The 24,979-nt window shown below is 48.8% G+C and overlaps 3 protein-coding genes across 10 annotated transcripts in view; 2 read left to right on the top strand and 1 right to left on the bottom strand.

Annotated features, from left to right (window-relative positions):
• The window catches only part of PPP2R5D (protein phosphatase 2 regulatory subunit B'delta), a 66,152-nt gene extending 52,125 nt beyond the window's left edge, over window positions 1-14,027 (top strand). For both annotated transcript variants that reach the window (XM_059720396.1, XM_006268770.4), the window contains 3 exons: window positions 9,209-9,281; window positions 9,872-9,988; window positions 10,658-14,027. In XM_059720396.1, coding sequence (XP_059576379.1) covers window positions 9,209-9,281; window positions 9,872-9,988; window positions 10,658-10,795 — 328 coding nt within the window. In that variant the 3' untranslated portion in view covers window positions 10,796-14,027. The remainder of the gene's footprint in view (window positions 1-9,208; window positions 9,282-9,871; window positions 9,989-10,657) is intronic.
• Window positions 13,904-17,738, bottom strand: MEA1 (male-enhanced antigen 1). The gene is made up of 3 exons (XM_006268769.4): window positions 17,329-17,738; window positions 14,907-15,015; window positions 13,904-14,706 (listed from the first exon to the last, which is right to left on the bottom strand). The coding sequence occupies exons 1-3, from the start codon at window positions 17,614-17,616 to the stop codon at window positions 14,543-14,545; spliced, it is 561 nt and encodes a 186-aa protein (XP_006268831.3). The 5' UTR covers window positions 17,617-17,738; the 3' UTR covers window positions 13,904-14,542.
• Window positions 17,739-19,247: 1,509 nt separating this feature from the next.
• Window positions 19,248-24,979, top strand: part of KLHDC3 (kelch domain containing 3) — a 56,283-nt gene continuing 50,551 nt past the window's right edge. For 2 of the 7 annotated variants that reach the window (XM_059720401.1, XM_019476236.2), the window contains exon 1: window positions 19,621-19,764. The gene's annotated coding sequence lies outside the window, so the exon portion shown is untranslated. Of the gene's footprint in view, window positions 19,297-19,365; window positions 19,556-19,615; window positions 19,765-24,979 lie in introns of those variants that run through there. The other 5 variants (XM_059720400.1, XM_019476238.2, XM_019476237.2 and 2 more) reach the window with 5 other exon arrangements.

The following is a 24,979-nucleotide window of genomic DNA, read 5'->3' as shown; positions in this document are numbered from 1 at the left end:
CACTGAGGCAAAGAACTCATTGAGGAGTTCAGCCTTGTCCCCCCTGTCTGTCACCAATTGTTTCTGCCCATTTAGCAGGGGTCCTATTCCTCCCTGGGCCTTCCTTTTACTCCCTATATATCTAAAAAACAATTTCTTGTTGTCTTTTACTTGGGTTGCCATCCTCAGCTCCATGGTAGCTTTGGCCCGTCTAACTGCCTCCCTACAAGCACGAGCAGAGGAGGTATATTCATCTTTGGTGATCTCTCCCTGTTTCCACTTTTTATGTGCTCCCCTTTTGTCCCTTAGGCTGCCCTGGATTTCTCTGGTCAGCCAGGGAAGCCTCCTGGCCCCTTTCCCTCTTTTGCCTCGCTCGGGGATCGTCTTGCTTTGTGCCCGAAGGATCATTTCCTTAAGGCACAGCCACCCTTCTTGGGCTTCCATTTCTTCAAATCTCCTACTCTGCAGTGCATCCTTGACTAATCGCCTGAGTTCATTGAAATCAGCTTTCCTAAAGTCTAGCACTTTCACCCTACTAGTTACCTTACCCACTCGACGTCTTATGGTGTATTCTATTATTAGGTGATCGCTGTCCCCCAGATGGCTACCGATCTGGAGGTCCGCTACCATGTCATCCCCCGTTGCCAATACCAGATCCAGTATGGCATTCCCCCTAGTGGGACCGTGTACCTCCTGTGTCAGGTGGAGGTCCTGTACACAGGTTAGAAACCTGCGTGAGCGGTGGGACTTTGCTGTCTGTGACTCCCAGCAGATGTCCGGGTAGTTTAGGTCCCCCATGACTACCGCCTCTTTAGCTTTTATGGTCTCCGAGAGTTGCCTCAGGAGCCCCGAATCTCTTTCTTCCCCTTGATGTGGGGGTCTGCAGCAGACCCCTACCACCAAATCCCTTTCTCCTTGCCCCCCATGTAGCCTAACCCACAATCCTTCTACTTCCTCAGCCTTGGATTCTGTCTTGATGAGGGTTGATGTATATTGCTCACTGACATAGAGCGCAACCCCTCCCCCTTTCTTCCCCACCCTGTCCTTTCTGTACAATCTATAGCCCTCAATATGTACTGCCCAGTCATGGGATGAATCCCACCAGGTTTCCGTTAGCCCCACTAAGTCATAGGTGTTTAGTGCAAGCAGGAGCGCTAGTTCATCCTGCTTGTTTCCCATGCTCCTAGCATTAGTATATAGGCACTTGAGCCCTGCGACTGGTGCCTTTGCTGCCCCCCCGCTCCGAGTCCCAAGGGGCCCTTTGATTCTTACCTTCTCATTTCTTACCTGTGCCGTAGTGCTGGCCTCCCCATGGCTTTCAGGTTTCCAATGCTCTCTTTCTTCAGGCTGGGCTGTCCTTGTGGGTGCCACATGGTTTGGTGGTCCACAGCTTCCCCCGCCCTCATCTTCCCCTCCCCCCGACGAGCCTACTTTAAAGCCCGCCGGAGGAGATCTGCCAACCTAGAAGAAAACACACGCTTACCTTTGGGGGACAGGTGAAGCCCATCCCAGCTGAGCATGTCCCTCGTCATGATGTGAGCATGTCCCTCGTCGTGATGTGACGATTCATAGATTCATAGATTGTTAGGGGCTGGAAGGGACCTTGTAGATCATCGGATCCAGTCCCCCTGCACTAGGCAGGAAAAGACAACTGGGGTCAAGTGACTCCAGTGAGGTGACTGTCCAGTCTCCTTTTGAAGATTTCCAGGGTAGGTGACTGCACCCACCACTGGAGGGAGTTTATTTTGCAGTCTGGACACCCTGACTGTGAAGTAGTTTTTCCTTGAATTGAGCCTGAAGTGGCCTTCCAGGAGTTCGTATCCATTGCTCCTGGTCTTTTCCAGGGGTTCCCTGGTGAACAGTTGTTCACCAAGTTCTTGATGTACTCCCTTGATGTAGCAGTAAGCCACTACCACATCTCCTCTCAGCCTCTTCTGTAGGCTGAAGAGGCCCAAGTACCTCAGCCTTTCCTCGTATGGTTTGTCTTGCAAGTCCCTGATCATATGGGTGGCTCTTCTCTGGGCCCTTTCAAGTTTTTCCACGTCCTTCTTGAAGTGTGGTGCCCAGAACTGTGCGGAGTACAGTGGGAGTATCACTTCTGTAGTTTTGCATGAGATGCAATGGTTAATGCATGTCAGTGTTGTTTGCCCTGCTGGCCACAGCATCACACTGCTGGCTTATGTTCATGCAATGGTCAATTGCTACCCCTAGGTCCCTTTCAGCTGTGGTGCAAGTCAAGTAGTCGCCATGGAGCCCATAGGTATGTTGGTGATTGTTTGCCCCCAGATGGAGCACCTTACACTTCTGAGTGTTGAACTTCATCTGGTGATGACCTCAGCCAGCTCCTTCAGCACTCTCGGGTGAAGTCCACCTGGTCCTGCTGACTTATAAATGTCTAGCTTTTCTAGTTGGTTTTGCACCATCTCAGCAACCACAGTGGGAAGGCTATCATTGCCACCATGCCCCCTGCAATCCTTATCTTGTTTGTTTTTCCCCTTGGTCCAGTGAAATACCAAAGCAAAGTCGTCATTCAGGAGTTCATTTTTTTCCTAAGTGTCCACTACCAGCTGTCCCAAGGTGTTAAGCAGGGGCCCCACACTTGCATTTGTTTTCCTTCTGCTCCCTACATATTTAAAGGAGAACTTCTTGTTGTCCTTGACTCCCTTGGCTAACTTAAACTCCATTGCTGCCTTAGCTTTCCTAATCATTTCCCTACAAGTGCGGACCACAGTCCTTGAGGACTGTCCCTAGATTCCACTGTGTGTACACCTCTTTTTTTCAAGAGGACTGTGATGTCCCTATTGAGCCAAGAGGGCTTTCCAGTCCTTCTGCTACCTTTCCTCTTCATGGGAATGATTTTCTTTTGTGCTTTGAGGATTGTGTCCTTGAGGAATGACCACTTTTTGTGCTCCCCATTTGCCTTCTGTCCCTGGTTCCACATCATCTCCCCTACTAATGTCCTGAGCTTGTTGAAGTCAGCATTTTTGAAGTCCAGGACTTCAATCCTGCCAGTTGATTCGTCCACCTTGCAGTGGACAGTGAACCTGATGAGCCCAGGCTACCCTCAATGTTCAAGCCACACACTAGATCATCTCCTTTCCAAATTTTTCTGTTGGTTTTATTTTCCGGGCCTTCACATCTGTAGGTTGGACTAGATGACCTCCTGAGGTCCCTTCCAACCCTAACTTTCTATGATTCTGTGAGAGGGGGCCATGCTTCAGAGTGGGGGATGCTAAAGGGCTGTATCTACTAGGAACACTTGCCATCAGAATCTGGGATGGACCCCCAAGATTCCCAAGCCTGTATTCCTTTATTGCTGGACAATATCTGTGAAATCCTTGAGGCAAAATTGTCACACCTTCTCTAAGGGTAGGAGCTGAGGTGACCAGCTCAGAGGATGAGGACAACTTCTGCTGCTAGTTTCTCCATTAGTTCAAGTGCTCTGGTCTCTGCAGATTTCAGTGTTCCAACCCTGCTGGGGACCCCTATAGAGATCAATAACAGATTACATAATAGCATATCTTTTTATCTATTTTGGAGGAGGAGGAAGGTGAATAAAACTTAGGAAATTACAAAAATGACACCTGAAAATTATTAAGTTTACCAAGTCAACTGCTTAGAATTCAGGAAATGCTAGTGTGAAGGTTGCCTGTACCCATGTGCACATGCACTGTGATAGTATTTAGCTGCATGATTGTGGATTGTTTTTGCCACAGGACCCCAGTCTTGTTCAGTGTGGGGTTGAGGAGAAGAGAACAGGGAAGGAAGAGCTGAGGATTGTTTAGTTTAGAAAGAAGAAGAAATATAGGAGGTATGCAGACTGTGTACATGTAGAGAGGGAAGGTACATCTGGGTGCTCCTGTTCATCCTTGTCTCCCCACAAAAATGAAAGGACTTGCAATGAATGAAAGCCAGCAGCTGTCAAACTGCTAAAAGGAAATGTGTTTTGCACAAGTTTTCCTTAAGCTGTGAGGCTCACAACCACAAGACATTAAGGCAAAGGGCTCAGATTCAGAAGAAGATCAGGCCCTTCCACAGTTGATGACATTGTCTGCTATCCCTTTATGACATCACCTCTCAAAACTAATCCCTCTCTCTCCCGCTAGCCACACAGCCAGGGTGCATCTGCATGAGATGTTTACTGTGCCTAATACACTGCGCAATAGTGTGCTGGTCAAAAATAGTGCTAACACGCTACTGCACAGTTTTTATTAAGCTATTGCACAGTAAACATCACAGAAAACCATGTGCTGGTGCGACTGCACATTCAGTTAGTACTTCTTTAAGGAACTACTAAACTAAATGCAGAGTAACTACGGTGCATAAATGAACATGTAAACATACACCCAGAGAATTTTTTTGGCTAGTGCTTAGCAGTAAAAGGCATGCCCTGTTACTTGAACCTATGCATCAGGGGTACCAGTATTGCCTGAACTGTTTTCTAGTGCCTGATGATCCACCTGCGGCAGTGAAGCTACACATTCTTGGTGGCTAAAGAGCAGTTAGTTATTTCTTAGATGGGATTAAGCTGTTCAGCAAATCACACTCTTTGAGGCCCCAAGAGAAAAGTTGAAAGGTCAAGCCATGTAGTCTGAAGGTGTGTGTACAGCCATGCTCTGGACTGTCTGTGCCTCAGCATCTTAAGCTCTGTTTAGTAATGGTGATAACAAGCTCAAATGCATGTGGTCACTCTCTACCTTAATGTGAAAGCCTATGGGCTGCTACAAGATGCTGAGCCTGTTACTTCCTTCTGTATAGCACTGAAATAGATCATAGAAAATGAGGGTTGGAAAGGTCCCCCTGCTCAAAACCGGGCCACCCCCAACTATATCATCCTAGCCAAGGCTTTGTCTGCCCAGGTCTTAAAAACCACTAAGGATGGAGATTCCACAACCTCTCTGGATAGCCTGTTGCAGGCTTTATTACCCTCCTAGTGAGAGTTTTTTCCTAATATCTAACCTAAACTTGCCTTGCCAAGTTCAGGTTATCTGCCTCAATTGAAGCCTCAAGAGGTTGCTGTTGGGGTGTGTCAATGCTCCTGCTAGGCCGAAAAAAACCCAGAGGTTCCTGGCTAAAAGGTCTTGCTCCTTGTCAGACTGATCACCACATTTAGGATCAAAAAGGAATTTTAACCAACAGTCAGATTGGTGCAGACTATGGGAGTTTGAGGGTTTTTTTGCAATGAATAGGGTGTAGTTCTCTTGGATCTCTTGAGCATATCTAATATCTGCTTCCTGCCCCTGCAGTGGCAGGATATTGACAGTGCCCTTGTCGCTTTGCTTTAACTGGAAAGTTACAGTGTTTTTGATGTGCAAATGAATTATTCACAAATGCATGGTTTAGTTGGGGCTGATTCTGCCTTGAGCAGGCAGTTGGATTATCTGTGGCCTTTTGAGGTCCCTTCAAGCTCTACTTTTCTATGATCTACAGCAGAGGTACTGCCAGCAGGGAAAGGGAAGGATTAACTCCTAACAAAGCTCTTGTTCTCCAGATGCATTACCTCCATGCAGTCCCCCTACCCTTCCCCCTCCCTCCACAATCCCTGTTTGTAGCTGAACATTGGAGTTGAGGAAACTGGAAGGGTGGGCATCTCTCTCCAGTCTAAAGGGGGAGGGGAGGTTGTGGCTTTTATGGGTACTGCCCCGTCAAAGTTCTGTGCTCCTTGGCTGCCCAGCACATTCCCACAATGTCTCTGGAGTGGCAGTTGTTGAAAGAAGATGAGAACACATCAGCGACACCTTGTTACATCCAAAATGATAAAAAAAAACCCTACCTCAGGGCATAAAGTCAGTCTGACTGAGGATAGGAAGAAACTTCCCCTATGGCGCAGTGTTGCATGTTTGTAGAAATAACATGTATGCCACTCAGCATAGCCTTATGGAAAACCAGTGTGGGCAAGCAAAGCTGAATTTGTGCATTGAGACTACAGGTTTGGGTGTTAAGGGTCACCACTAAGATACAATATTATCAGACTTGTGAAATATGTTTGACAGGCACGCACAGCATGCTGGTTAAAAAACAAGTGTTTTTTTAAATAGAACACACCTTGCACTGGTGAAGAACTGGTGAGCTGATAGTTCAATGTAATCGTTAGTGGGCAACGCTCATCAGACAGAAGTGATGGTGAAGGGAGGGGCTTTGCAGCCATCAGTACTAGGACTAGTGCTATCATAGAGGAAGAAAACATTATTTGGGGGGCTGAATCTCTCCCCCTCATCCCCCCAAGCAGGTAAGTTTGTGGGAGAAGGGGAAGGGGGGCAGATTGAGGCCCCTGCAGTGAGGGAGAGAGTGGGGCACAGGCAGGGACTGGGGTGAGTGGGGCCCTGGCCGAGCCAGGTGGTGGGACAATTGGAGCCCGGGCAGCTCATCTGGGGGGAGGGCTCCTGCCACTGTGGACACCCTGGCAGAGGCCCAGGGGGCACGTTCCCCCTGCTTTGTGTGTGGGTTGAGGTGGATGGTGTTGCACTTTGCACCCTGCTGCCTCAAGAGTGGCACAATGCCATGTGCGTCCCACTACCGGGCGGGCAGGGGGTGTGGCGCAGCCCAGAGGCGGTAGGCATGTGGTGTCACACTGCTCCCAGGGCAGCTGCAGCTGGATGCAAAGCCCAGCGTTCAGTGGCACCCGCCTCCACCCTGCACACAAATCCAAGGGCACGTGCCCCCCAGGCCTCTGCTGGTGCACGTGCAGTGGCAGGAGCACCCCCACACCCCTGAATAATCTGCCCGGGGTTTGATTGTTCTACCACCCAGGTCGGCTGGGGCCCCGCTCGCCCCTGTCTCTGTCCCTGTCTGTGCCCTGCTCCCTCCCTCACTGTGGGGGCCTAAATCTGCCTCCGCAGCCCCTCCCCCTTCACAGAATAAGCTGGTACTTGCCTGCTGTGCTGGGCAGCCAGTGATCCACACACAGGCTGCAATCCTGGCTGTGTGTGTACCCCACCTCACCCCTGCTGCAGCTGCCCAGAGCCTGTGGCTGGGCTGCCTTGCAGCTCTAGCCGCTGCCCTGTGTTTGGTGGGGCTGAGCCCCCTTAGCCCCGGCCTTCTGCCGCCCATGGGTGCTATCAAAATTTCTTGGCAATAGATATAAAACCATTGCTGAAAACCTGCACACGAACAGAGTGGCAGAGTGATAAATGAGGAGTACAAAGCAGTCATATGGACTGATCAGGATTACTTAGTAACCTGGCCCATTCAAACATCATGTGCTGTAGTGTAGCCAAATGTGAAGTCATAGCTAGAGAATGTGTTGTGGAAAGCAGGGGCACTTAAAAAAAGGGCAAGGGTCTTGTGCATTAACAACTGAACTCGAGATCTCAATGTAAGGCTGTGGCAAAACAGGCCAGTATACTCTGGCAGTATAGACAGGGAAGTAGCAGGTTGGAGCATGGAAGTAACATTACTTCTGTATGCAGCATTACACATCTACACATGCATATTAATACAGGGGCGGGCAATTATTTTGGGCGGAGGACTGCTTACTGAGTTTTGGCAAGCCATTGAGGGCCACATGATAGGCAGCCAGGGGCAGATAAATATTAATTTTCTAAATTTTTTAGGGGCTCTGTGGGCTGAATAGAATGGCCTGGCGGGCCACATCCGGCCCCCGGGCCACATTTTGCCCACCCCTGTGTTAATGTGACACAAACTCTGGTGCTTACCGCGCCAGAATTTATTGCTCCTGGGTGCTGCCTTTACATGTGTGCTTGGAACCGCAGCATGTTGAGCCAGGTTGGAGCAGCCCCAGATGGCAGGGGCCCCAGGGGTCAACCTGCTAGCCTGGGATTGCTCTGACCTGGCTTAAAATGCTGCAGGGGGCTGGCTGGGGTATGAGGGTGCTCTGGTGCAGGGCTAACCAGCAAGCTTTCCCCATGCTGAAGCACCCTTATGCCTCAGCCAGCCGGATCAGTCTCTATATATGCGTTGATGCACACAAAAAAAGACCTGCAGTGGGATAGTACTTGTATTTACAAGTACTACCCTGCGGTGGAGTTTTATTAGTTTCCTGCAACCTAATAGGGCTGCATGTGTAGACACTGAAATATTTACTGTGGAGCTAATTAGGCAGCTCCACAGTAAGTGTCTTGTGTAGATGCATCTGGTGAAATCAACATCAAAGTCCATGCACACAGGTCTGCAAGTGTGGAAAGGAGCCCTCAAAATTATTCTGGGGCTGAAGAAAATGCCTTCCAGTGGGGAATGGAGAGAGCTCAATCTGTTTTGACTGATCAAGAAGAATTTCGGAATGTAGGACCGGAAGGGAGCTCCCAGATCGTCGAGTTCAGTCCCTGCTGTCACAGGCACTGCATGGTATAATTCCTTGCATAGACTCATTGAGTTCCTTCATGCAACTAGTTAGGTTTTTTGCCCCTTCCCCCTTTCCTCTCCCTTGTACTCCTATTGGGAAGCTCATTTAGAACCTCACTGCTCTTGTATTTAGAAAAAGGTACCTAATTCTCAGCCTAAATTTATTCATAGACTATTTATACACACAAAGAAGATGGAGAGGTGATTTGATTGCAGTATGTAACAACTTTCATAGGATAATAAAATCAAATATTACCACGTAATAAAAAGGTTCTCAGTTTATCAGAGGAAGGCATAACAGGAGCCAGTGGCTGGAACCTAGAGTCAGATCATTTCAAATGAGAAATATAGTCCAGAATTTTAGCAGCAAAGGCACAAACTACTGAGGGTCATATCAGTTCCTCCATCTGTTGAGTTTTCCAAAACTTCATGACTTGAAGATATGGTTGTAGTCCAACAGAAATCAGTGATCACAATACGGAGGTAACCAGGTGAAGCAGAATGTCCTGGGTTATATAGCATTCAGACTAGATGACCTGATGGTCCTGTTGAGCCTTAAACTTTACAAATGTTTTTTATATTCCCCCCACCCCTTGCACTTCTCAGACCTTGCTCTGGTGTAGCAGCTGGTTGTGGGGAGCATGAAAGAGCAGGCTTGGGCCAAAGGGGCTCTTGTGCTTGTTTGGTACAGCAGGAGGGACCAGTGTTGGAACCATAGGGAATCAGGACAAATAAGTCCAAACTGGCATTAGCACAGGGTTGGCAGGCTTTTCTGCTCTGATTTAAACTCAACCACCGTTCAGTCTACTTGCTGCCTACTGTAGACTTGCTGCCTGCTGGGCAGTGGTCTAGCCAACCCATACAGTTAAGGACTGGCTGACATCTGTTTGTCACTCCTCCCAGTTTAACTTCTTCACTTCCTTTGTAGAGGGAGGTTCAGGATGAAAGAGCGAGTAGAGATGTGGCAGAAGATTGAGGAGCTGGCCAGGCTGAATCCCCAGGTAATGGTGAAAAATCAAATGAGATGGACAACATAAAGTATGTTGCAGCTCAATACCTGCTTCCTTAGATTCTTTCTGGAGGAAATGCTGGCCAGGCACAGAGCAGTACATGGTCACCTGCATTCCTGTTCCCTTCTCTTGTCATGGACCCCAATTTCCTGAGGATGCTGAAGTTATCCCCGCTACTTGGCAGATTCCAAGACGTTGTATCCACCCTCTGATATAGGAGGAGTAGTCATCTGGAAAGCCAGGTGTCTTTGTGGTCAGTATAGTGATCTGCCCCTGCTTAGACAGAAAACATAGCACTTACCCCACTGCTCTGCCAGCATCCTGGGAGCAGAGGGCAGGCATCTTCCAGACTGAGGAATACATACAGCCCTGCTGGCTTGCCTGTGTGGGCTATGTACTATGACCTATTGGTGCATTTCCTAGGCATGGCTTGTATAGAGGGAGGCTGTGCAGTTCTAGTGGTGGTACATGAAATTAAGTGGGGCCCCATTCAGATTTAGGGGTAGAAAATGGGTTCTGGTTCCTGGGCACAGTAAGGAACCAGCACTGCATACTGACCCTGACTGCTTGTGTTCCTGCAGTATCCCATGTATTATGCACCTCCACCTTTGCCTCCTGTTTACTGCATGGAGACAGAGACCCCAACTGCAGAGGATATACAGCTACTGAAGAAAACAATGGAGACAGAAGCTGTGCAGGTGACTGAGTTCAATTTCTTGGCATGTTTTCTCAAAAAAGGTCTCTCCACAGTAGATGGGTGTGTTTAGAAGATAGAAACTGCCAAACTGGGTCAGACATAGGTCTGCCTAATCCAGTATCCAGCATGGCTACTTCACATGAACCTGTGAGACCCCCACCACACATCCTAATCCCAAGTCTTAGAGACTGGCCTAAACGCTGGAACAGAAGGGTTTATCTCCCTTCCAGAAATTAATGTTAGCTGTTAAGAGTTCTGGATAGCTTTGCTACCCAAGACAGGAGTCTTGGCAAGACTTTCCAAGGCTTTTTACTAAGATCATGTGTGAGACTAGGGAGAGCATACTATGTCTACAGCTAGACATGGGGCTGGGGGGGGAACAAGGGCAGAATCTCACTCTGGCAAGCAGGGTCTCCATGAGCATAGGCAGCTCTGAGTAGGATTAGTGTTACTGATCATGTTTCTCTCCCCTTGGAAGGGGACTGACCAGGTAAGGCTTGGGGCACCTGGGTTGGAGCCGCTTTTCAGGGCTGGGAAAAGGAGAGGACCTTGGGTCATGTTACCCCTTTCCCTCTTCACCCATGTTCCTGCAGGATGAAGGGGCCAGCCAACCCCCTTTCATCCTCCCCTTCCCCCCGAACTGGTCACTGACCCTTTTTGGTTTGTCTAGATGCTGAAAGACATAAAGAAGGAGAAAGTTTTGCTGCATCGGAAATCTGAGCTTCCTCAGGATGTCTATACTATAAAAGCCCTGGAGGCCCACAAGAGAGCAGAAGAATTCCTCACCTCAAGCCAGGAGGCGCTCTGACGGGCTAGGGAACTGCCCTGGGAGGCCTGGCCCCCTTCACTCCCCCCAGGGGTTACACAAAAATGCACTTGGTTCTAATGTATAACTAGGGAATGAACATGGTGAGCTGTGCCTGTCCTCCACTCCATTCCCATCCTTTCAGGGTAGATTTGGTTTTACGTTGTACCTTGTATCTCATCACTTTGTCACGTCCTCCTGCTTTTTCCTCTAAGGCTGTTTTTTGTGTGCACGTGCAAAGGGAGTTCACCCGGCCCATGTCTGTATCATTCCAGGCAGGAATAATATGATTTCCTGCTGCTTACTGAACCAAACCACAGCCCGGGACCAAAGCCTCTTGAATTCTATGTCTGGGCTGAATTTTCCAGCCATAAAATGCAATGTGGTTCTTCCCTGTCCATGTATTACCCTCCATGCACAGCCCTGTACCACATATACAGCAAAGAGCCCCAGAACTGAAAGACAGCAGATGCTCAAGTGGTTTGGATCTTGTCCTTCATCTGGACAGGATAATTCAAGTGGGTTCTCAAAGGCTGCCTCCAGTCACATTCTAGATGTCCCATTTTAGAAGTGGATTTTCACCTCTGCCCTTGAGCAATGATTCCTCAAGTTCAATTGTCTCATGTAGCAGAAGCCTTGCTTGGTCCTTACTTAATGGAGTCCCTCCATTCTGTTCTCCTTTCTGTGATGTGAGGCCAATTCTTTCCTGGATGAAGTACTTTGTAATCTCTAGATGAAAGCATTGTGTAGGCACAAATGTTACTAAATTTAGGGATAGGTTCCTCCTATCCCTAAAGCAATCAGTCTCACCCTTCTTCCTTTAGAAAGTTCCCTATAAGACGTGTGTCATCCAGGCTATTCTAAGGAACAATTCCATCCATTCCTTCAGCCTTTTTGTTTTTCTCCTGAGTTTCTGAAATCTTGTCAATACCACTGAGGAAGTGAGGGGCCCCAAACTTAATGTGCTATTCCCAGGCAGTCACCAAAGGGTGAATATTACACCTCTCTGCTTTATCAACTCAGAAGCGGAACTGCTCTCCTTTTGTTGCCATATCGCATCTGCACCCTACCTGTATGCAGGCCAAGGTGTCCAGGAAGCTTGTGCCGATTGCTGTAACTCACTGCAAGTCAAGCGACAGGCATGTGTTATGGGCCCAGGTTAAGCTTGTGAGTATTCAGTTGCATCTGTGCTTTGGGGTCATAGACCCAATTATTAGGAATCAATTGCTTCTGCAGGTGTTTAAGGAGAGTTCACCTTGCCCTATCTGTACAAGCTTAGTTAGCTATCTGAGCTGAACTCTATTGTGGCATCCTTGGGGGTCTGGGACCCTTGCTAGTTCTTATGTAGCACATCAGGGACCAGCTTTTATAAGTAGGACTGTATCTGCCAGTAGCCCAGGGCCTTCCTCCTGGCTAGTGGTTAGTACATTATAGTGTTATGGCAGTTCTCTTGAGCGTTGTGCTCCAGATGTCCCCCTTGCCTGGAAAAGCTGTTTTTTATGGGCAGGGTAAATTCACTGTTCTCCATTACTTATTTTTAAATAAAATGCTGGCCTTGCTTCTTTCTTATGACATAGCTCCTGAGTGGGTAAGCAGCAGCACTGTTGCTACTGGTCTAAGAGTTGCCTTCCAGAATCATGGAAAAAAAAAAAAAAAATCACAGAAGGAAAAATCCTTGTGGATCATGTCCTCTGCTGGCATATTCCACTCTCCAGCTTTACTTCCTTAGTGACAGGTGCTCCCATGAGAGCTTTCTCCCTAGCCGCATATCTTTTGCTGCTCGCATTCAACCCATCTTTTCCCTTCATTAATCCCTTGCCAGGGCTCTTACTTATATCCTGCCCAACTCATGTTAAAGTTCTTCTTCCTCCTCCTTGTTTAAACCCTTCACACATACATTATTAACCCTCTAACTATAGTCAGCTCTTTCTTCCCAAGTCAGTCACTCTTTCCACTACAGCTCATTCTTTTCCTTTGAAGTCCCTTTGTCCTTGCCAGACTTGCCTTTGTTGGCCAGAGGATGGAAGGTGACACCCTAATTAAGGGAGTTCTCTAATTTTCTAAAGATTCTCAATACAAATAGAACAGCACCTCCCATCTGCTTTGTCCTGTGGGCTAAATCATCTAGTGATCCATGAATTACATGCTGGAGAAGTTTCTACCTTCAGCATGAATCAGAGTTCACAACCAGTTGTAAAATATGTGCCCTGTGCCTAGCATGGTGTTTGGCATATGGCTGCTCATAACAGTGTGGCTTTCACTTTGCTACAAAGAAAGTGATGGGGAAGGGGTGCGAGGAGTTGCTAAATCCCAACAGCCCTCCCCTCACCCTCCCCCCTTGCAACTTACAAAAGGAACCTACAGCAGCCAGGGAGGAACTAACATGTCTGATGGGCCTTGGTGTGGTATCACTATATTGACAAGAGCACTTGCGCAAGCTATCTGTCAACTCATCTCTGCTATACTATGGAAGGTCCCACTAGCTGCCCTGACTGAGGAGCAGGCAGTGCTAGTTGGAGGCCTAGGCCTACAGCAGGGAAGCACTTTGACTATGGAAGAGATGGAGTTGGCAGTTGCTGCATTCCAGGCTAGATTTTGCCTCTGGCTGGGCTCTAGTTCCTGCTAGATTCATTGGGGGAAAGAGTAGGAAAAATAAGTTACCCCACCCTATTTGTACCACTACTTTTTCCATTTGAGTTTTGTACTGCAGCTGTCTGGCTTATCCCCACTTACTCTAAATCTTGTTTTGGGTCAGGGAGTCTTTTATGCTTAGCACAATCACATAACATTTAGTTTGCCTATTCATTTCACTGTCCGGGAAAGCTGAGTGGTGGGGGTGGTGTGAGAAAAGTTTAAATGCATTTGACACCTCTATAAAACTGTTGTGATACATGCAGCTCTTGGGCATTGTCTACCACATCATAGCTTGTTTTTGTACATTTGTTCCCTACCATTAGCACTGACTTCTCCCTGTGCCCTCCCCACCTCTCAGCCACATGGACAGAGTTGGAGCTGCCTCTTCCACTTATCACATAGCTCTCTCCTCAGGAGGGCAAAGTAAAACTAAACAATGTATTTACCCCCTGGACACAAGTATTAAGCTGCTTACAGTTCATATGTACATATGGTGTACTTTATTTTCAGTAGAGCATTACATAGTATGAAAGTGTTGAATTTTGTACAGATGTCCCTGTATGTACAGAACTAAATAAAAATGGATCTCTTGAAAAGACAACACACTAGACTCCAAGGCATGTGACATATCTGTACAGTGCCATCTGTCCTCTGTGGGGATGGGGTCAGCACATACATGGCTGAGAAAAACAAAAACAACAACTACTTTTCCCCCCTCCACAAAGAAGGATCATAGAGGATTTAGTATAAGTCCAGCATTCCTCACTGGCTGACCTGGCTAGAGCCTGTGGACTGAGGAAAGCAGCTGAGTTCCTTAGAGGCAGAACACTACTACAGAGCCAGTGCAAGGACACCACAAGACCCAACATCAAAGTCACCCAGAAACTGAAGAGGGGAAGAAGGAAAGCAATGGGTTTAGTGTCAAACAGTCCAGATAGAGATTAGCATTTTTGTGCTGGTGGGCAACTAACCTATATTGTTGACCAGTTTAGAGAATAAGAAGAGGCTGTCATCTGTCTCCCACACTTAACTGGATGTGGAAGTGGGGGGATAGGTAGCACTATTTACTCAGCACTGTGGGCTTTCCAGCCAGGCTCCTGGCACTGGCTCTGCACTTCACTTCCATTCAGGCACAGAGATGCTACGATTTTGTCTGGCTTGCAGTGTGCGCTGTACCATGTCCTTCCACTGCTCATCCGAGATTTCACTGGCCCACGCTGGGATTCCCAAGCTAGGGAGTTTCACACTGGCCATTGTTCTTTTCACCAATTCCACATGTTCTAAAACCAAACAGAGTCACAGCATGAAACTAGCCATCCCACTAGTGAGTAGCATGCAACCTCAACGCCTTCTTACAGAAGATGCTGGGAGCTCAGCTCTATTTTGATATATTGCCCATGAGGAGGGAGCTGCTTTTCTCCAGCCCCCTCAAAAGCTTGGTTCCAGTGTGGAATGAAGGGGAAAAATTAGGTTCTATTACCTGGATCCATAGGTATGGAGCCCTGATTGCCCCGAGCTCCAGCTCCTGCCGCTGCCTCCTCCTCATCCTCGCTATCCACTGGAGGATCTGGCAGGTGCAGCCTCATCATCTGCAGCACACAAAATCTTTGCAAGTTTCAAAGACAAGGATAGAAACAAAGATTCCCTTCTGCATTCTTCCCTAGCATCTCCTCCTGCCCGTGTCACCCCTTTGGCATTCTCACTATAGCACATCTCAGGCACCAAGCTCCTCAGTGCACACTCTCCTGAAATATCTCCCTGCCTCAGTACACTTCCCAGTACTTCCAATCCCAGCGTTAAACAGAAAACCACCACGTCATGGCTCAAAACTCACAGAACGTAGGTTTTTCTTTTCTTAAAGAAAAGTCATGATTTGCAGCTCTTTCAGCTTGGGTCTCTCTCCACCTCCCCTTGCATGTTGCTGTCAGAATGATAGTGCAATTAACTACTGTTGCAGCACCTGCCACTAGACAGCCCTATGCAAGCATGTCTGTTTGTGCCAGATGTGGTACAGACAAGAGACTGGCCCTGCTGTAAAGAGCATATAGTCTAATGGACAGCATCACATCGCATTTGTGACATGGAAGCCAGAACTATGTCATCTTATTTAGAGGCCAAATCTAAATATTCATGACATAGGAAAATTTTAAAGCTTCCCCAGCTCAGCAGGGGTTAAAACTGGTGAAAAGGTGTAGACAGACATCACATTTGAATAATTTCAAGTGCCTTTCAAGCACTCCCAGAATCTCTTTTGGCATGAGGAACTACTTAGGAGAGCATTACTTCTTGTATACTTCATACTTTGTCATCTTTATGCTGATGTAGCAGGGGACTGGGGGAACCACAGTGCTCCACTCCCCATACTGCAAATCACCATAGCCCCCTTGCTGGAGAAGGTGTTGCTTGCATGCAGCCAAGGAGCTATTTTGAAGCACTCCAGCAGGGATGAGATGCCTGTTCAGCAGCTGAAATGCTAAGTTTCTGAAACATTTTCAAGCCTTTAATATTTTAAAGTGTAGCATCTGTCCCACCCAAAGGGCCGAAAAGTCATTAGCATCCTAAAGCATTCAACCCCTGCAAGCAAGTGTTACACCTTTACGGATGAGAATTCTCTCCTAGGAGTACTGGTTTAGTCCAATGGTGCCCCAACTCCTCCGACTCCCTACTCTGGTACACTGGCCCAATTTGGCCGTCAGAGCCACATCATCATCTGACCTGAAGAGCTCCCTATGGGTCTACAAGTTTGGCAGCAGGACAGGCAATGGTAGCAGTGCATCGATGCTTCCACCACTACTCTACCACCACACCAAGGGTCTAGACCCATGGGGAGCCCTGCAGGCTGGATGAAACAGCTCCGTAGGCCAGAGCTTGGTCACCCCTGGCTTAGCAAGTTTCAAAAGGAAGTTGACAAGGATCTGCCCACTCTGCTCATCACGTCAATCACCTGCACCTCAAGTCTAATCTTGCTTTTGTAAAGAAAGCTACAGTTAATACTGCACTGTTGCATTTTTGGCTAACGCAAGATTCAAGTTATTTGCATCATGGAGTCATTCCAATAGTCAATCCAGGGTCCTAATGCTATTCCCCTTTGCCCCCTCCCCTCTTCATCACAAGACATTAGTAGGTTTTGAACGCAGAGTCTTCCTAGTCCAGTCCAACCAGCAATGCATGCTCACTTACTGTTTACAGAGCAGTCTTTCCAGAGGAACCAATCCAGGAACTGTTTGCAGTCTATTACACTTGGCTACACTTTCTGTAACACTGCCTCTGGGCCCCTTCTCCCCTTTGAATCATCTCCAGGAGCTGATGTCTGGCTGCATATATTCCAAAGCAGGAGCCTCTACCTCTTGAGAGGAGGAAGAGGCTCTCAGCACAGAATTGCTAGCACAGCCCTACGGTTTAGATGGCGTTTGGCTGCTAAAAAGCAACAGAACGCATGTTTTCTTAGCATGGGCTACAGAACAGTCTGGTTTCCATCACTCTCTCTTAACAGCTGCAGGGGGCAAAGCAAGCAACAGAGCTAAGTTGTGAAGACATTGAATTTGCTCCTGGCTGCACCAGAAACAAGTGCTGCAGAAATGCTCGTGTTATCTGTGAAAAGAATGACACAAGTCCTCAAACACAACGTGCTGAGGCCTGGGCTACATGAGTCAGGTTATGTGAAACAGGAAGTGTTCCCAAGGGGCAGTGGGAGGGCTCAGGCCCTGCTACAGCAGTCGGGGACACCTTTCCGAGGCGTGCAAGCCTCACGTGGAGGCGCTGGTTTCTCTGATTTTTGCTTCTTCCCAACGCCTTTCACATCGTCATTGCTGTCGTCTGTGGCAGCTGAAGTCCCATCCCACCAGATAAGTGCCCCTCCCTTGGATGCACCTGCACCCCCGCCCCTGAGGGCTCCGCGCTACCTGCAGCCGCTCCTGGATGCCGGGGGCTGGCTCCGTGCTACCCGTCGCCTCCTCGGCCGCAGGCAGGCTCTGCTCCCAGGGCCCCTGCTCCGGATCCTGGTTCAGAGGCTGGTACAAGTAGCCGCCGCTGTCCTCCTCCTCCTCCTCCTCCTCCGGCTCCTCACCACTCCAGTCCCCGACGGGGTCCGGGACGCCCTCAGGGGCCTCCTGCGGCCCCGCGTCCTCGTGCTGGTTCGGGCAGACGCGCTCCGGCCCCATTCCCTGGGCAAGCCCCAGCGCCACGTCCATGCGCCAGCGCCCGAGCTAGGGGGGGGCACCGCGTTACAGCCCGCAGCCCCCGCCCGCGAGAAGACGAAGGGAACGTCCACCTGCCGCGGGTTCTTCCCAGACCTGGACAAGACTTCCTCTTCCGCGCCGGAAGCGGAAATACGCTATCAGCCCATGCGGGTGGTGTCACAGAGGAGGGCTCTGGGTCTTGTAGTCGCACGCCCGGCGGGCCCGCTGCCAGGGCTCGCATCCCTGCCCTGAGCTCACGAGCGGCGGCTGCCTGCAGGGGTGAGGGGTCGTCTGCGGAGGCAGCGCGCGCTCTTCCTTATGGTGCGAAAAACAGGTGTATTTTTGTCATCATAACACCAGGGCGAGGCCCATCGGAGCTAGTAGCTGCCTTCAGTGGCCAGGAGGAGGCCACTAAATGCGTGGTAGCGGATTTCTTGGGAAAACAGGAGGTGACCAAAGGAATAGGAGTGCAGGGGGAATAGGAGTTCATAACCAGGGTGTCACGAGAGGACACAAAGCAGAGCTCTTGGCTGTGAGAGAGTGGATGCTGGGCTAGGCCGACCTGTGGTCCAGGGGTGTAACTGAGGCTGGGATTAGAAATCACAATTAAACTTCGGTGAGGGCACTTCCAAGGTGCAAGGTGACCAGGGCAGCAACCCCTGGCCCCAGTTTGGGAGGGGGAGGGGATTGGGAAAATAGCAGCTGGTGCTGCAGCCACACAGTTGCACCATAGGCAGCTGGAAGTCACTGCCACTCCCATGCATCCTTGCTGCTCCAGGCGCCCTGTTCACGCCCCTGTTGCGGTCTGCGTCCCTACGGCACTGCTTGTGACACGAATGGCCCTCAGAAGCCAGTGACTAGGTTAAGCCCATGAGGCAGTAGGCTTGGAGCGCTGGTGTAGTTGTGCTGGTCCAGGAAACATATGAGGCAAGGGTTTTGGTGGTATGTTTTATGGAGCCAGCTCTATAACCAGACAACCTTTTTGGCTTCAAAGGAAGAAGGGCTTTTCATGGCCAAAACTTTTCCAGTGTCTCAGTGTACAGTTGGTCCAATACAAGATAACACAAAAAGCCCCTTGCCTTAAGCCTGTATGGTTTGCTTGTCCATGTGTATGGATGTACATATTCGTTCAACCTTGCCTTGCTCTCTTCACCCGCATGCAGTTACTTGCACAGTAATCCTAACTGATTACAAGACTATATAGGAAGTGCTGCTTCCAACATCCAGAGACTACCCTTGACCAGAGTTCCTTTAGTTGGTCCCCCTTCTTCCAAGGGTTTCTCTTGGTTTTTTTGAAGGGGTCCTTTGATGCTTCTCAGTCGGTCTGGGGCTTTTTTGCCCTTTGGTTTCTGTCTCTCCTCCCCCCTTTCCCAGAACAAAGCCAGAGGGAGAAGTCTGAGTTCCCGAGTAGCCCCGCTTTGCTGGCAACAATGCAGCCTTGCTTGGGCCTCTAGTCTTGGGGCCCCGAGTGCCACACGGCAATTGTCCCTGGCTGGGATAAGCCCCACGATATTGTGCATAGGTGCTAATGGCCAGGATTAGCTAATGGCTATTAGCATGGCTAATGCCTGCTGCCGCACAGCTTTGTTGCCTCTCTCCTGAATTTGCCCTCCTCCCCGCCTTTAAACGTCACCAGCCGAGAGATTTCCCGCCCGCTTGGGGAGGAGCTCTTTCGCGGCCTCCCGCGGCCGGGTGAGTTTCCTACTCTCTCGCTCTGGAGGGAGCTGCCAGGGATAGGCACGCCCCGGAGCGGGCGTCTGCGTCCAGCGGTGCGCCCCCCGCCGCGGGGCTGCTGCGCGCTGGGACAGGCAAGGCGGGCCCGTGGCAGGCGCTGCGCTCTGTGCGCCGGCGCGGACGGCCCGGACTACAAGTCCCAGATTGCCGCTGGCGCGGGTTCGCCGGAGCGGCGCAGGGCCCAGGTAGGCGGCCGCCCTTTGCCCGCGCCGGGTCGGTAGGTGCCGCGGTGTGCTCGGGGCCGGGGCCGGGGCCGGGGCCGGGGCCGGGGCCGGGCGCTGCGCTGCCGCCCCCTGACGCGCTCGGCCAGGGGCCGCCGCTCCCTCCCTCCGTCCCCAGAGGCCTGAGGCAGCTGGAGCAGGGGGCGAGCACGTGTGGAGGCCTGGTCGCAGGCTGGAGGACAGGTGGCTTTTGCTGCAGCTGTCGGTGAGCTGCCCAGAAGTCAGGGACTGACCCGGGCCTTTAGCTTCTGAGAGAGGGCAGGATCTGGAGCTTTCGGCCTGGCCTGGCTGTAGCCTTGCCGAGCCCCCGCCGTTCCCTCTTGTCACTCAAGAAGCAGGGCAGGAGCTGAGCCTCAGAAAAGTATTCTGGAATGTGAGATGTGTCTGGCTGCTGTGCAGTGTCCAAAGGAAGAGGTGGAAGCCCTGGGGTTTAAAACTAGACTGGACTAAGTGCTTAGATGTGCCCTGTTGGGAATAGCCCCACCCTGGTTCCCAGTTTAGATGGGAGAAACTCCACTGGCATCTAGTTCCAGCCTTCTCCAGAACAGTGTCCTGTACCTGTGCAGAAGGCACATTATGAGAATACTCAGGTTTCCCTGCTGTTTGGCATGGAGTTCTGAAGCATACAGGGATTGGGCACTGCTGGCTGGTTTACTTTATGCTCTGTGAATTTCTGTGTTTGCACCCATCTTGCAGGATGACATCTCCCCCCTCCCACCCCCCCCAACTTTTGACCTGTGCCAGGTTTTTGATGACCAGACCTCTGCCAAAGTTCTATTCTGCTTGACCATTTCTAGTTGCTTTTTAGGTGACAGGCCAGTACTTTGTGCTTCTGAGATTCTAGCAAAACTGATACTCCTTATAGGAACAATAAAGGAAAACTGCCCTTTCTGATTAACGTCCTATGTCTTTCTTATCCTGATGTGTGCCCCTCCCCACTCCAAACAGGCACCTTTCTAATAAAGTTTTAAAAGGGATGCTACATCAAGTTCTAGGTTGTTGGGTGTTTTGATGGGGGGGATTACATTCTGATGAAGATTGAAATGTGAAGTTCTTTCCCCTTGCATTTACCCAGAAGTTTTTGGTGGGGTTCTGAGATTGACCTTTCTGTTAGATGTATACTGTCTTCTGGGCTAAATTGGGAAAGAAGCACTTCCACCAAGTAGACCTAGCTTGGCATTCTGCTGATCCTCTCTTGCTTGCTATTATGTATGGAAACCAGGATGGGGGATGAGTTCTAATTAAGGATTTAGTGAGGTCCTTGGAGGTGAATGGGATACAGTGAGGTTGAACAGGTGTTTGGAAGTGAGAGTTTGCCAGTCACCCTGGAAAGACATATGCTTGGTCTGTCAGAGGCAGTTTTCCCCTCCTGAGTGGTTCATAGGCCTAGTAGTGCTCAGGAAATTCCTGGCTGCCTTCATGACTTCTGTTTATAGAAGGTTTCTGTTGTTGCCATGAGCATCTCATGCCTGTCATAGATGACCTCAGACTCCCTGGGATCTCTTCTTACATAGCAAATGACATGCTTCAGGGAAGGGTGTCAAGAATTTTTGTTTTTTGTTTTTTTACTGGTAGTCTGAGAACTTTTTACTGACACTGATATATGTTTTATGTAATGTAAATGTAACTCTTCTGTTGCCAGGCCCCAGTTCGAAGGGTTGGATCCAAATTTGAGGGTTTAGCACCAACCATAGTAAAAAAAAAAGTTTGGTTATCAGTAAAAAGTTTGCAGTAAAAAAAGTATTGGGTTGGCAACCCTGTTTGACTGCAGCAAGGGTTTTACACTGTGCTACATACCACAAGAGTCCTCTAGTCCCCCCGCGTACCCTGGTGCTCCAAACCACACCCACACCATGTTGCTCCAACCCCCAGCCTTACCCCTGCCAACCCTGCTTCTCCCATCCCAGCACGGACCCTCAAGAAAGGCCCAGCGGTATTACAGGCAGCTATGGCAGCAGCAGCTGCACGTGGCTGGAGGGGGAGAATCTACCAAGTCCTGAGAGAAGGCTCCCTGCAGGATGAAGTGCTCCTGTTCAGACACCAGGTGGTGCTGCTGTGTTTTGTTTATTCATCAGTTTCTCTCCAGCTCCTTTCCAACCAGTGAGCTTCAGTCAAGCTTGGTTGCTTAGTGTTTTTTATGGACAGCTCAGTTGTTTACAGATATTAAAAACAGGTGTTTTTAGCCTGACTTTTTTACTGGTTGTCTGTAAATTTATGGATAGCTGGCAACGTTGCTCCATGGGTTGTCCTGAGACTCTGGAGGAGGGGACTCCTGAGCTTTGCATAGTGATCTGCATGCTGTAGAGTCTGGCAGAAGAAGGGGCACTGTATGGCTATTTGTAATGGGAAAGTGTGGGATATACTGGAATTGAGATGTAGCTTTATTTGTGCAGCAGATATTAGTAACTATTCAGGAGAATAAGAGTATTATATCATTAGCCTTCCCGCAGGCAATTCTAGTAGCAGCAACTTGGTATTTATGAAGTGCCTTCTAGCCAGTTGACTTTCAGGCACCATTCCATGAGAGGTCTGGGCTATGCCACTTTGCAGAAGGCAAAATGGAGTTGGTGAAAGTTCTGGCCCAGAGACACAGTTGTCAGAACTGCAGTATGAATTTGGGCACTTTAGGTACCCTTTGCATTCCCTTTTTGAGGCTTGCTGACCGCATCTTGGGCGGGCACACAAGTGTTTCCTTCAGTTGGGTATCCCAGAAGAATGTTCAAAGAAATTCACAAGAAATGGTTAAGAAAGAAGCAGGATGGAAAGCGAATTTAGTAGACACGGAATCTAACAGCCTAGCAGCAGGAAGTAAGAATCGCTAAGCCATATTTTCCAGTGTGTAAAATGCATCACCCCCCAAGAAAGGGATAAAATTGAGATCAGGGAGGGCTTGTTAACATAAATTTCACTTGAATTTTGATCAATACTTTAGTACAGTAACTTTAATTTATTTATATATAGCATGCCTTCAGTATGTAAAACACATCTTTAAGTTAAGGACTTCCTTTTTCAGGGAAATATCCAGCCTTATACCCTGGAAAAATCTGGTAAATGGGGGCAGTTTTGATAACTGCATAGAGGAACATGTAGCTTCTTCCTCCTTGGGCTGTGAGTTGTAGATAGTACCTGGTGTTCTGAACAAGCCTCAAGGGTTGTATCTCTATGAGGAGGTACAATGACTTTCATCTGCTCTGTGCTGGAATTGAGGAGATGGTAGTATTAGAGTATTTGGCTGGAAAAAGCCATTATATAGGCTTGAGGTGACAGTACTATCCTACTGTCTTGGAAAAAATAGCCAGAGTAGTGACTCATCTCAGGCATGAGTGAAAAACCTGGGTTGTTCTGTTCTTGGATCTAACATTAAGTTGGGTGTGCTCAAAATAGAACAGTCTAAATGGACTGCTTCAAGCTGGCTGGAGCTATTTTTAATGCAAGTAAACCTCGTGGCTGTCCCCTCTCAGGATACAGATCCCTGAGGACTGAGACAGCAGCATGGTAGGGACTTTTGCTCTTCATGCACTTTCACAGAAACCATGGGTGCAGACTTGCTCTGCTGTTTGAGGAATCTACTTTCTGTATTGCCAGGGTATAATAGAAGCCTGGCTTGTGGGGAATGGAGTGGTTTTTCCTGGGTTTTCCCATTTAGTCTGAAAATTAAAGGAGAGAATTGAAGATGCACAGTTGGACAGACCAAAACACCTGTTAAGAAGGGTTCTGGGTCTGTTTCTTTATGGCAAGGATGGAAAGCCACCTGGTTGCATGCTGACTTTCTTGAAGGGAATAAGGGTGGTTTCCCAGAGCTATTCTCATGCTGTAAATAACTTTATGGTCAGGAAGCGTTCAGGAATTCTTCATAAAAATGCTGCATTCTTAAGCTAAGAGCCTGTCTTTTGCAGCTCTCAGTTTTTGTATCCTGAAATCAGGTTTGCTGTCCTGATTGGAAGCTAACCTGTAAATGTGACTGGCTCTCAAAATTGAGCTATCCCATTAATCTCAGCAGGGTGCTAATGCTGAAAGAGAACAATAAAGACCTTAAAACCCAGCAGTCTCCTGGGTTTTTTTGTTTTGTTTTGTTTTGTTTTGTTTTTTGGTAACTGTCATAGTAAAAAATTCAATTATGATTGGATACAATGCCTGCCTGTGACACTGAAGGTGAGGGAAGAGAGGCTCTTTAGGCATGTTGTGCGTATGCTGTTTGCTGCTCTTGCATCCCATAACTGGCATCTCTTCAGCAATTACAGTACCATGTTTTTTGCATATAGCATGCACCCATATGTATTATTCACCTTGATTTTGAAGAAAAGAGGCTTTTAAAGGTCAGACCAATCACCATATTTGGGATCAGGAAGGAATCTTTCCCTGTGGTCAGATTGGTATGGGCTGTGGGAGTTTTTGCCTTCCTCTGTAGTGGGGGCATGGCCCTCTTCCCTGGGACCTCTTGAGTGTATATTGACAACATTTTATAGAAGCAGGACATTAGCTGCCATGGTTCCCCTGCTTGACATGTGGCAGGTAAGGGTGTTGGGTCTATGTTGTATCAGGGGTGAGGGTAGTCTTATGTAGAGTTAGGTTATGGTTGCAGGGGATGGTTTGAGTAGGGATGATCCTGCTTCAGGCAGAGGTTTGGGCTAGATGACCCCTGAAGGTCCCTTCTAGCCCTATTCCTCTGACTCTAAGAAAAAATAGATCTTCAATTGAGGTAAGTGAATGGCAGTAGCTAGGGAGCTGAGCCTGCTTCCTACATTGCTGCCAGGCCTGTGCATCAGTTGGGCCCATAGTTTGACTGGATGTGCTGGATCTAAGGCTGTACAGTGAATCCAACCCCACACTCTGGCTCTAAAGCCATGTGCTGGATTGGACCCAACACGTCAAGACTGGGACCACATGCCAAATCTGGAGCTCTGTCCTGGCTCTAGAGCCATGTGCTGGATCTGAACCCATGTGCTGCTTTTATGGCTATGTGCCAGACTTGACACTGCACACTAGCTCTAGAGCCACATGCTGGGTGCAACCTTATGTGCTGCCTCAGGAGCTGCACACCAAGTCCAAGATTATGCACCAAGTCCAGGGTGGATCCAGTATGTGGCTTCAGAGCCAGTGCCACAGTCCCAGGCTCACCTCACAATCCCAGGCTCACCATACGATCCTAGGCGCAGCATGCAGCCCTGGAGGCAGCTCATGGGTTTGGAACCAGTATGTGGCTCTAGAGCAGGGTTGCCAATCCAAGAAATGTTTTCTTACTGACATTCTGCAAGCTTTATATGGAAAAAAGACTTTTTTGTTGATATGTTTTTACTGATATATAGATATATATTTTATGTAATGTAAATGTAACTCTCTTGCCAGACCCCAGTTAGAAGAGCTGTATTCAAATTTAGGTGTTGAACACCAACCATAGTAAAATAGTTTGGTTGTCAGTA

This window comes from Alligator mississippiensis, chromosome 1, assembly GCF_030867095.1.
Source record: "Alligator mississippiensis isolate rAllMis1 chromosome 1, rAllMis1, whole genome shotgun sequence".
Taxonomy (NCBI): Eukaryota; Metazoa; Chordata; order Crocodylia; family Alligatoridae; genus Alligator; species Alligator mississippiensis.
The sequence above is the reverse complement of the archived record's forward strand: the minus strand, read 5'-3'. Positions and strand labels throughout refer to the sequence as shown.

Bases quoted from the DNA above. Each gene is read 5' to 3' on its own strand.
- MEA1 (XM_006268769.4), bottom strand. From the start codon at position 17,616: ATGGACGTGGCGCTGGGGCTTGCCCAGGGAATGGGGCCGGAGCGCGTC. The intron at 15,016-17,328 runs GTAGCGCGGAGC...TGTGTGCTGCAG, and splicing joins GCATCCAGGAGCGGCTGCAG to ATGATGAGGCTGCACCTGCC. The intron at 14,707-14,906 runs GTAATAGAACCT...GTTTGGTTTTAG, and splicing joins CTCCATACCTATGGATCCAG to AACATGTGGAATTGGTGAAA.